Below are 12180 nucleotides of genomic sequence, written 5' to 3' on the forward strand. Positions count from 1 at the left end.
GGAACTGATGCAGAGCGAAAGGAGCAGAGCCAGAAGAACATTGTACACAGAGACTGATATACTGTGGTAAAATCGAATGTAATGGACCTCTGTACCAGCAGCAATGCAATGACCCAGGACAATTCTGAGGGATTTATGGTAAAGATGCTACCCACATTCAGAGGAAGGACTGAAGGAGAGGAAACATAGAAGATAAACAAATGCTTGAATGCAGGGGCTGAGGCGGACATGACTGGGGATGTAGACCCGAAACGACCACACCAATGCAACTACCAACAATTTAGAAATTGGTCTTGATCAAGGACACATGACAAAACTAGTGGAAATGCGCATCGGCCATGGGTGGGGGGAGAGCAGGGGGTGAAGGGGAAAGTAGGAGTATAAAGTATGTAAACAGGTTAAAAATGAATATTAAAAAATGTTTTAAAAAATAGACAGGTAAATTGGTAGAACAGAACAAACATAGAACAAACAGTCATAGAAGGTTATAATAATCTTATACTTGACAAATGTATAGACCAAGACTATTGGAATAAGAAATCACTATTTGAAAAATACTGCTGGGACATTTGGAAAGTAGTTTGGTAGAAACTACATATAGAACAATCCTATACCATTCACTAAGATAGGATCAAAATGGATACATTATCTAGACATAAAAGAAGATATAAGCAAATTAGAAGAAAAGGGAACATATTACCTATAAGATTTATGGATAAGAGAAGAATTTATTATTCAACAAGAGAAAGGAGAGCATTATAAGATGTAAAATGGATAATTTTTAATACATTAAATTAAAAAGGTTTGTACAATAAAACAAATGTTGCAAAAATTAGAAGAAAGGCAGAAAATTGGAGAAAAAATTTTCATAGACTTGGATAGAGATCTCATATCTAAAATATAGAGAGAACTTTGTCAAATTTATGGGAATAAGCGTGATGCCAATAGAGGAGGTCCTGGGTTCAAATTTGGGCACAGACGCTCCAAGCTGTGTAACCCTGGGCAAGTCACTTAACCTAGCACATACTACTCTTCTGCCTTAGAATCAGTAAGACACAGTATTGAAGAAATAGGTGAGGAAAAACACACAAGGAAAGGGTTTAAAAAATAGCCATCCTCCAGTTGATAAATGGGCAAAAGATATGAATGGACTGTTTTTGAATAAAGAAATCAAAGCCATATATACCTGTGTATATGGAAAAAATACTTTAAATTACTACTGATTAGGGAAATGCAAACCAAATGATTTTGAAGTATCTCATGCTCATCAGATTGACAATGTTGGAGCGGATGTGGAAAAGTGAGGACACTAGTACACTGTTGGTGGAACTATAAACCAATCCAGATATTTTAGAAAACAATTCGGAATTCTATCTAGAGAGCTCTAAAATTGTGTGTATTCTTAGACTCAGTAATACCATTGCTGGGCCTATTTCTCAAAGAGATCAAGGAAAATGGAAAAGAATCTATATGTTCCAAAATATTTATAGCAGCTCTCTTTGTGGTAGTAGGGAATGGGAAATTGAGGGGATATACACAAGTTGGGAAATGACTAAACAAACTTTGGTTCATTATTATGATGGAATACTATTGTGCCATAAGAACTGATGAATGAATGAATTTTTAAAAACTTAGAAAAGAACTCATGATAATCAAGAGTAAAATGAGTAGAATCAAAATATTATATGCAGTTACAGATTTAATATTTGAAGAATAACTTGTGAATGTTCACCTCCAGAGAATGAACCAAGAAGTGGAAACATGAAAGACTTTATACATACATATCTGTTTGCCAGATGATGCCTTCTATGGTGTGGGTGGGGAGGGACTCAGATACCTGGAAATAAATTCTATTAATAAAAGAAAAGAATTTTAACAACTGTTTAGCAATTATAATGATTAACTGAGACCAGAAAATGCCTGCTGACCACCTCAACTAATAAACCTTTTTTGATTTTGAATCCTCAGCTCCTAGCACAGTGCCTGGCACATAGAAGATGCTTAATAAATGCTTATTGATTGTTAGATTGATTAATAAAGAGGCAACACTATGTAGACAAAGCAACACCAGTTTAGACTATAAACTTATTTTTTAAAACTACTGGAAAGAAAAGATTTTAGATTAAGAGCAGATGTCATCTCATAAAACAGCAAGAAGTAATACAAGGAAAAACTATTTTATAGAAAGCTTGGTAAAAAAAAAAAAAAAAAATCTAAGCCACATCACCCAAAGGGCATTTAAGGGTGAATCTGAAAGGACAAAAGATGGAAAAGACCTACAAAGATTTCTACCACAGTCTTCTCTCTGTCAATTACTGCAGAATATTTGGTCTCTGTTGTCACAGTCCTTGATGTACTGCTAACTAACAACAACCAACACAGACAAAAACACCCAAAGGTGCTATGCCTCTTCTAGACCACATATTTACAAAGGAGAGTACTATGGAAATGGTAAAATATAAAGAATGTTGAGGGATCACTTTTTAAAATAGCTGTGAGAAGGATATCAATTAGGAACACTTGAGGAAAAAAACCATGAACTTTATTACCATCAAGAAGTTACCAAGAAAACATCACTAACTACCATCTCAGCTATCTGGTTTCCTGTCTCTACGATCTTGGGGCAGCTAAGGTGTCACAGTGGACAGATCACTGGGCCTAGAATCAGGAAGAACTGAGTTCAAAATTGGCCTCCATTGCTTACCAGCTGATTGATCCTTGGATTGAACCTTACCTCTGTTTATCTCAATTTCCTCTTCTGTAAAGTGAGGGTTATATATATACACACATATATAAGTTATTATTATTGATGATGATAAAAATCTATGGCAAAGGCATCCTTGATAAAGGTATGAGAGGGAGCAGACAGGCCTTCACAAATAATATCCTATTACAGATCCTAGCTTTATAGTCACACAATTGACTAAAAGGTTTAAAGAATACAATCCAACTGTGATTATTGGCCACAAATAAGTATTTTTATTTGGGACAGAAAAACACAAACTTAAAGGTTTTAATCCAACAAGGCAGCTCCTTTGCATACGTCAAAATTACATCGCATTCCTTGAAAGCTGCAACAACAGAAATAACTTTGCTCAACAACCCTCTGATATCTATGTATATATTTATACTTTCAGATATAGAAATATAAAAACGACCATTTTGAACTGGTTCCTTCCTAACCTATTCTCTGATCTAAAATAGTAATGGAGTAGATGGTGGCATGGAATAAAGTTCCTTTCCTTTGTCCCATTTCTCATCTTCTTTTAGTCTGTATATGTCTATATGATTCTAAAAGCACCAGCTAAAAAATAAATCAGTCCGTTAGCCAGTTATTTTGCCATACATTCAATGTTTTCCTTCACATATAGCAGATCTTTACTGAGCACCTAAGAAGGCACTGTAGGAATAATATTAGCTAGCATTTATATAGAATTTTAAGGTTGGCAAAGCATTTGACACATTATCTTGTTTTATTCTCATAACAACACTGTGAAGTAAATAATATTATTAGTTCCATTTTAACAATGAGCAAGCTGACTTTTCTCACACAGCATTCCATTTCCTGTCCCTTTGTATTTGGCCATCTCCTACTCCTGGAATGTACAATCTCCTTAATTAGGAATGGGGCTTAAACGATATAATGGATGTATAGCACTTTGCAAACTTTAAAACACTAGATAAATGCCAGTTATCATTATTATTAGCCTCCTGTCACCAGGCCTCCAGTCTTATGATGACTTCATTCCCTGAATCCTCTACTGAACAACTGCTTAATTCAAGCAATGTTCAGAGTAGTACAATAGGATTCTGGGAAATGGGTTTTTTACCTATAAGCATTTAATTTTATTTTACTTTTAATTTATTTATCTGTTAATTAATAAACCCAGTTAACTCCCCTCCCAATAGAGAAAGCATCATTTGACAAAAAGAAATATGTATATATAAAATTATGTTTTTATTTATCAGTTTTTTCTCTGGAGGTAGACAAGGCCATGTCTTCTTCAAAAAATATTCCTGTTGCTGTATGTAATGTTATTTTGGTTGCTCACTCCACTCTTCACAATTTCGTGTAAATCTTTTCATATTTTGCCAAAATTAACCAGCTTGTCAGTTTTTGTGGGGCAGTAGTATTCCATCACAGTCATACGCCACAACTCGTTTAAGCCATTCTTATAGTTCATGGGCATCTCTTCAGTTTTTAGTTCTTTGCTACCCCAAGAGAACTGCTAGAAGTATAAATAAATATGTTTAAATATAAATAAATATATAAATAACAACTTGAGAGAGAGGTAGGGAATGTATACATGCACACTTTTAAGTTTAATCTCCCTTATTAACTCTTTTTTAAGTCCAGACAACAAAACAACAAATCAAGCCCTGAGGATTTCTGAGGTGTAAATGCTCACTTTGAAAATTGAACAATGGAACTCTCCTCAGGGTCAAGCATGTCCCTGTGATGTTACTCCTTTCTTTCTCTCCACCGAATCTCTCCTCAATCTCCAAAGCTACAAACCTTTCCCTTTAACACCCTTCAATCATTAAAGACTTTGGTTTGATAGAATAGAAGGACATTTAATTGTTTCTCTCTCCAATGCCTAGCACAGTGTTCAGGCATATAGCAGGTGCTTAATACATTTTTTAACATTTCTTAAATTTTTAATGAATTTTTAAAAATTGAATTAGAATTAGATTTTCAAATTAGCCAACCACAACAAAGATATCAATGGTAGGTGAACGTATGCTTCAATGTATTACAAAGATTTGCAGAGAAGACATGGCATATTTGTATGACCAGAAAAAGAAGTAGGCTGGGTCATGTACCAAAAATAAGAGGAAACTGATGGAAGCCTACATGAACCACAGTTACCTAAACAATAGCTTGAAACCTAGAGATAGGGCCCCAGTAGGCAAGGAAGGTCTCCTGAGCAGGACTGAGGACTGGACAAAGGTCATACAGAATGAGAAAGGGGAAGAAGCAATATTCATCATCAAATCATAGTCATTGAATCAAAGAAGAAAGAAAATCATTTACCTGCCAGTTTGGTTCTAAAAAGGCAAAATTATTTTCTATTCTTAGAATAATTATAGTTTAATGATAATTAGTATTTGTGGTACTTGAACTTGATTAAGCATTTATTTAAAGTATTAACTTTTAAAAGATTTTTTAAAAAAAACTTTTCCTTTATCACTTAACTCACACTTCTGTGTTAACAGTTATAAACTTTCTGATTTTAACCACAGTACCATTTAAATTACAAACTCTAAAACACAAAGATAAAAATCTAGAAAGATAATTAGCTTGAACAGATTTTTTAAAAATTAATTGAATATGGGGGCAGCTGGATAGCTCAGTGGATTGAGAGCCAGGCCTAGAGACAGGAGGTGCTAGGTTCAAATCCGACCTCAGACACTTCCCAGCTGTGTGACCCTGGGCAAGTCACTTGACCCCCATTGCCTACCCCTACCACTCTTCCATCTATAAGTCAATACACAGAAGTTAAGGGTTTAAAAAAAAATTAATTGAATAAAACAGAATGAATGTTTTGTAAAGATAGTTTTTTTTCCTTTCCTTTCCAGGTAGACATATCTAAGTGACTATCTTGATTCTTGACATTCATAAAAGAAGGGTTCCTTTTCCTGCTTGCCCATTGCCTTAAAATGCCCTCTGGTGTTGGAAGTTTCCTTAACAGAAGGAAAGGAACCTGTTCTAAGGGAGCTCAGCCCTTAGTGGAGTCCTGTATTGCATTGGTTAGCAGTACCCCCTGGTGGCTATATTAGTATCATGTTTGATTATAAAACCAGCAAAAATATATCTTTTTTAACCCCTACTAAATTAACCTAATTTTTACATTTATACCGTATAGAAATGAGTAGGCTTTTATAGTCACATATGTATATATGTTTAAGCATTAGAATTTTAGATTTCCCTCAATTATAAATGAAAATTATTTCAACAATTGTCAAAATTGTTCATTTTTATAATGTTGGAAAACTTAAGTTGTGTGCATACCCTTTGATCTTGTAATACCACTAGTGGGTCTGTATCTCAGAGAGATAAGGAAAAAAGGGGACGTACCTACTTGTACAAAAATATTTATAACAGCTCTTTTTGTGGTGCCAAAGAATTGGAAATTGAGGGGATGTCCATCAAATGGGGAATGGCCGAACAAATTGTGGTATATGATGGTGATGGAATACTATTGTGCTATAAGAAATGATACGCAAGATGATTTCAGAAAAAGTTGGAAAGATGTGCAGGAACTAATGCAGAGTGAAATAAGCAGAATTGGGAGAACATTGTACACAGTAATAGCAATATTGGACGATGATTATCTGTGAAAACTTGGCTACTCAGCAATGCAATGATCTGGGGCAGCCTTGAAAGACTTATGACAGTAAATGCTATTCACCTCCAAAGAAGGAACTATTAAGTTGAATGGATATGGATCAATACATACTATTTTTCACATTAGTGAATTTAAAGTTTTATTTTGAGGTTTTGGTTTTATGTGAGTGTGCTCTTACAACAATGACCAATATGGAAGTGTGTTTTGCATGATAATACATGTATTGCCTAGATCAAATTGCTTGCCATCTCTGAGTGGGGAGATGGAAGGAGACAGGTGGATCTTATAATTTTCGAAAATGTATGTTGAAAATTATTATTACACATAATTGAGAAAATAAAATATCTTTGAACTTAAATTTTTTTTAATTTTAAGTCATAAAAATCCTCCTTCCTGCACATTTATGATCAAGCAAGCACATCAACCAAATACAATATGAGGCTATATTGCTGAGGATTCACTGGGGCAACAAGTAATGAAATGAATGAGAAACCCTTAGCCCTTCAAGGTGTCTTTAATTGACCCAAGAAGAATGTAAGGAAGGATGATTAGACATTTTGGGTCTTTGAGGTTCTCAAAAAGTCACAAAGCTTAATTCATTTTTTTCAGAAGGCATTTCATTTGGTATTCCATGATGAGCCTTTGGTTCACAGACTCTTGTCTAAATAATCTGAGATTACAGCTTAACTTGAAAACAGGTTAGAGTAGAATGGGAGAAAGTATTTGGGAGAGCTAAGTGGCACAGTTAATAGAGTGCTGGCCTTGGAATCAGGAAAACTCATTTCATGAATCCAGACACAGACACTTACTGGTTCTGTGACCGTCATTTTACTCTGTCATCATTTTCTCATCTTTAAAACTTGGAAGGAGAAGAAAATGACAAACTACAGTATTTTTTGCCAAGAAAACCCTAAAATGAGATCACAAAGAGTTGGATACAGCTGAAATGGCTCAATAACAGAATGGGGGATAATTATCTGATGATTTATCTTTCACCTGTTATAATCCTTTCTTGTCATTAAACATTCGTTTGGCTTTTAAGTTTTCATACATAAATCATAGATCCTGGGGGCAGCTGGGTAGCTCAGTGGATTGAAGCCAGGCCTAGAGATGGGAGGTCCTAGGTTCAAATCCGGCCTCAGACACTTCCCAGCTGTGTGACCCTGGGAAAGTCACTTGACCCCCATTGCCCACCCTTGCCGCTCTTCCATCAAGGAGCCAATACACAGAAGTTAAGGGCTTAAATAAATAAATAGATCATAGGTCCAACAATTTTATTCATATGTGTGTGTGTGCAGGTAAGCATTGTATATAAATTACCTACATTATTTTCCTAGGGCTAAATAAGTTGATGGAGGCAAGTGAATCTGTTGCTCATCTATCATTGGATCTTGCAGTAAAGGAGAAGGAATTAGCAGTGGCTTCTGTAAAAGCAGATGAAGTGAGTTAACTGATATGATAGCTGTTGTGATTGTGTTGCTAACAAATCAAAATACCCAAATTATGAAACACAGATAATGGATAAATGCAGTCCTGGTGATAGAATTCTAGAAAAAAATCTGTTCATGAAGATCTCTTAAGTATTTTTATTTAAATCGATGTGTAATCTTAAATATGTCATATTTTCCTCTAGACTAGACCTATAAGCTCTTTTTTCTTATATGCTTACAGTTGCCACTACCCAGATAAAATCTAAAGATATCTTAGGTTCTCCTAGCCTAAAGACTAGGTCTCCCACATCTTATGTATATAGAGTTGACATTTTTAGAAATTTAGAAATCTATTCCTTTTAAACTCTTCATATTAGTTTAAACTCATAATTCTAACTTGTGTCAAGATCTTTAATGATGTGGATTCTGTTGTCCAAAGTAATATCAATACATCCCATATTCATGTTGTCTGCCAACTTGACTTGCAAGCCTTCTTCCAACCAAGTCACTGATAAAAAAATATCAAGCAAGACAGAGCTTCTTGACCCCTCTAAGGTTTTCTTCTTACCTCTCTGTCTACTTCTTCTCAGTTAAGTTCATTGTCCTTTGTGCTGATTATCCTCTTCTTTCCCACTTTAGCCATCTCTCATTATATTATACCTGATGCCCCAGCTTCTCCCTTAAGGATATTATTCATTTTCAGATCCAGCTATCTTCTATAAGAGGTAAATAGTCCCTCACTATTCTTCCATACATGGTTTCCATTCTTTTATTGTTTCACAATTTCACAGGTGCTAGCGGAAGTCACTGTAAGTGCCCAAGCATCAGCCAAGGTGAAAAATGAAGTTCAGGAGGTGAAAGACAAAGCCCAAAAAATTGTAGATGAAATTGATTCTGAGAAAGTGAAGGCTGAGACCAAGCTAGAGGCAGCCAAGCCAGCTTTAGAAGAGGCAGAAGCAGCCCTGAATGTAAGCAAATATATTGACTTTAACAAAAGTTCCAATTAATAAGATTGTCTCATCATGAAGTTAACCATGAGATTTTTCTCATTCAGGAAACAAAATTGAATTCTTAGTGTGATTTGCAGCATAGGTTGAAATGCATTTTCATTGATTTAATTCTCTCAATTACAAATTAAGCTTTAAAAAGTTCTTGATCTTATGTAGCTCATTATTTTCATGTTCATAAATCAAACTTCTATGAAAATAGGGACAAAAATACAGTGAATTAAAATATCACGTGAAGGATTTCAGTTAGCTATTTCTTGGCAATGAAGGCTTCTTAGACTCCAATAGTTAGATTTTCGTTGTCTAGGTTAGCTTAAGTGTACTTCAGTCTAAAAAGAAGGTAATTCATTAGATGATTTTTTTCAAGATTATGTAGTGCAGTGCCCAGGCTTTTTGGGGGACTTATTCCCCCCACTAGTGAGGGATGTATTCTGACATTTATTATATCCATTTAACAAGGTATAACATTCTCTTGACAAGATGAGTTCCTTGATAAGCTGTTAAGTTGCCCCATCAGCATACATTGAAGATAATTAAATAATGATGATTCATTGGTTCAAACCTCTGAAAAGAGATCCTGTGCCAGAGGGGTCACAGAGATTTAGGATAATGCCTGGGCACACAGTCTATGGTCCTTTCAAGTTTTATGATCCTAGGAGTTAGTAAAAATCACTTCAAAGAATCTTTGAAATGGTTTTAAAATAATCATTCTTTTTAAACACCAAATATAGACTATCAAACCAAATGATATTGCCACTGTTAGGAAGCTTGCGAAGCCTCCTCATCTTATCATGAGAATCATGGATTGTTGTCTGTTATTATTCCAAAAGAAGATTGATCCTGTCACAATGGATCCTGAAAAGCCTTGCTGTAAACCATCCTGGGCAGAGTCTTTGAAAGTGAGTAAAATGCATAAACTCCCTGGAGATAGAAGCTCTGAATTGTCTAGTTTAGGTTCATCCAGCATCCACTTCAGTGTACCAGAAGAGGTGGTTCACCTAGAAATAACAGCGCATTGTTGGTTCTGTTCCATCCTTTGCCAGGTCCCCAGGCCTTGGCCTGGGTCCCCAGCCTTCACCTTAGCACTGCCTCTACTTAGGAATATGTGCTTTGCTGTTACATGCTTGGGGAGTGGCATTAATCAGGAGAATGGAAAGGTATTTTTCTTTTTCTTCTTCCTCCTCATGGAAACTGAAGAGAGAATCAAAGGTTGCCATTGACACAGTGTCTCTGAATTAATCTACTTGGAGCCAGAGTTTTTGAAAGAAATATGTTTAAATTAAGAGTAAAAACAGTATTGGGGGTGGGGGGGAAGACCTGTTTTCCTCAAAGTATAAATATGATCTCTTTTTGCAGTTGATGAGTGCGGCTGGATTCTTATACAGCCTCCAGCAGTTCCCAAAGGACACTATTAATGAAGAGACAGTGGAGCTATTACAGCCATATTTTAATATGGATGATTATACTCTTGAGAATGGTAAAAAGGTCTGCGGTAATGTTGCTGGTTTGCTGTCTTGGACCCTTGCTATGGCAACTTTTTTTGGAATTAACAAGGAGGTGTTGCCTCTGAAGGTAAAAGGTTTTCCCCACACAGTAAATTAAAGTTCAATAAAATAAATCTTCTATATCTCTCACCTTAAAAGAGTGGGGCTCAGTCCAAATTAATAGGTGCAGTTATCTCTGTTTAAAAGTCTGCATTCCTTTTTTCATTCCCTCTTATTTTTTTTTAGCCCCTTTACTTCATCTTTTAACCACGCTGAGTGTCCCTGACCTCAGGGAGAGTGCAAGTTAGACTGTTGAGAGAGAAGCATTTAGTCCTCTTGTCCACTAAAGACAAAATAACATTCTAGAAGAATTTTTCAAATTGCACTATCATTTAATTGCCAATATGAGAATTAGTAATTGTTCTCAGATGCAATGATGATTTTTATTTTCCTTCAGCGGCAAAGGGACATTTGAGGAAGGGTAGAGTGTATTCCAATTTAAATCAATTAAATTTATTCATTATTTTTACTCCTCTATTGTTAATATAAATGTACTCTGTGTAGTTTATAGGCACTGCAAATTTTTCACTTGGAGGGTAGTTGGCATATAACACATACCATTTCCACCCCCAGTACTTAAGAACTGGACCAAAATGAACCCAAAAAAAGTGGATAAAGGATGTTTTAGTTTTCAGATCGTAATATGCAATTGGATGAACACAGAGAAAATGTGCAATGTTTATAAATTACACAGGGTAAACTCGGGCATCTGGTAATGTGCACTGTAAACATCATAGCTTAGCATATAATTCCCTTCAGCTGTACTAGACAGAGCAGGAGCATCTGAATTAGCCTTCCCTAGCCGGTAAGTACATGCCAAAATCAGTTAGCCATAGTAATACACATCTTTGACAGGCAGCTTCCAATTTAGTGTTGGTCAAAATATGTCAGTAGATTAATGTCTCTCTATGCTAGAAATTGAACTCTCTATATAAAATCTTGGAGCTCATCAGTGAAAGCCCACTCCAAAGCCAAGAACTCCCAATTTGTATGTAAGAGAACATACCTCACTGTCAGCAATCCCTCAGCAGTCAGTAACTGCAATAGTGTCGGAGGTTTTTGGTTTTTTCTTTGATGACTCTTACTTTGTTAGCATATGGCCACTTCCAAACTTCATAGGGTACCATCCCTGGGTACCACAAAGGACTTGCTGGAGTCTAATTAAGCTATCACTTGGGCTATATCATGAAGTAATTGATAAAAATCTTTGCCTGTTCCCGTTTCTCATCCTACCAGTCTCTAACTGGCATAAAGGAGTCTGACCAGGGTGGCTTTTCTGGGGAGGAAGCTAGGTGGTGAGGTAGGTAGAGTATTTGGTCCTAAAATCATAGAGTTCCATTTCTACTTTTATAATAATCCCTTATGGACATGTCTCACCCCACTCTTGGATTACAAACTTCCTAAGGACAGAGTCTGACTGTCCTTTTTTTTTTTATCTCCAATGCCTTGACCAATAGTAGGTACTTAAATATATTTATTAATTTGAAAAATAAAAAACTTGAAATAGATATAGGTATAATTTTAATTCAATATTATGCTCCTATATGCACCTAAAATAGTGAAATTTTAAGTATTCTTTAAAGTATTCTTATAGGTCATAAAATGTGGTTTCACTAATAAAATAGCTGAGGCAACATACTGTCATGTCTGAAACAAAATTAAAATAACTTTATTCTTGCCCTGCCTTGTGACCTTAGATAGACATTTCATCTCCATTGGTTCCTGTTTCTTTCTTTTGTAAAATGAAGTTACATTAGATTATCTCTCAGGTCCTTTTCCTCTCCTATTCTAATTTTCCTAACAATTTCATGCATTGAAATAGTTAATAGTGAATATTGAACACTAACAG

The 12180-nt window shown here is 35.5% G+C and overlaps 1 protein-coding gene across 2 annotated transcripts in view; it reads left to right on the plus strand.

The window, feature by feature from the left end:
• DNAH8 (dynein axonemal heavy chain 8) overlaps positions 1 to 12180 on the plus strand; it is a 399591-nt gene that overhangs the window by 298686 nt on the left and 88725 nt on the right. For both annotated transcript variants that reach the window (XM_044672126.1, XM_044672127.1), the window contains exons 64-67: positions 7688 to 7791; positions 8572 to 8748; positions 9519 to 9686; positions 10144 to 10359. In XM_044672126.1, the coding sequence (XP_044528061.1) occupies positions 7688 to 7791; positions 8572 to 8748; positions 9519 to 9686; positions 10144 to 10359 (665 nt within the window). The remainder of the gene's footprint in view (positions 1 to 7687; positions 7792 to 8571; positions 8749 to 9518; positions 9687 to 10143; positions 10360 to 12180) is intronic.

The sequence above is a fragment of the Gracilinanus agilis genome, chromosome 4 (assembly GCF_016433145.1).
Source record: "Gracilinanus agilis isolate LMUSP501 chromosome 4, AgileGrace, whole genome shotgun sequence".
NCBI classification, from domain to species: Eukaryota; Metazoa; Chordata; class Mammalia; order Didelphimorphia; family Didelphidae; genus Gracilinanus; species Gracilinanus agilis.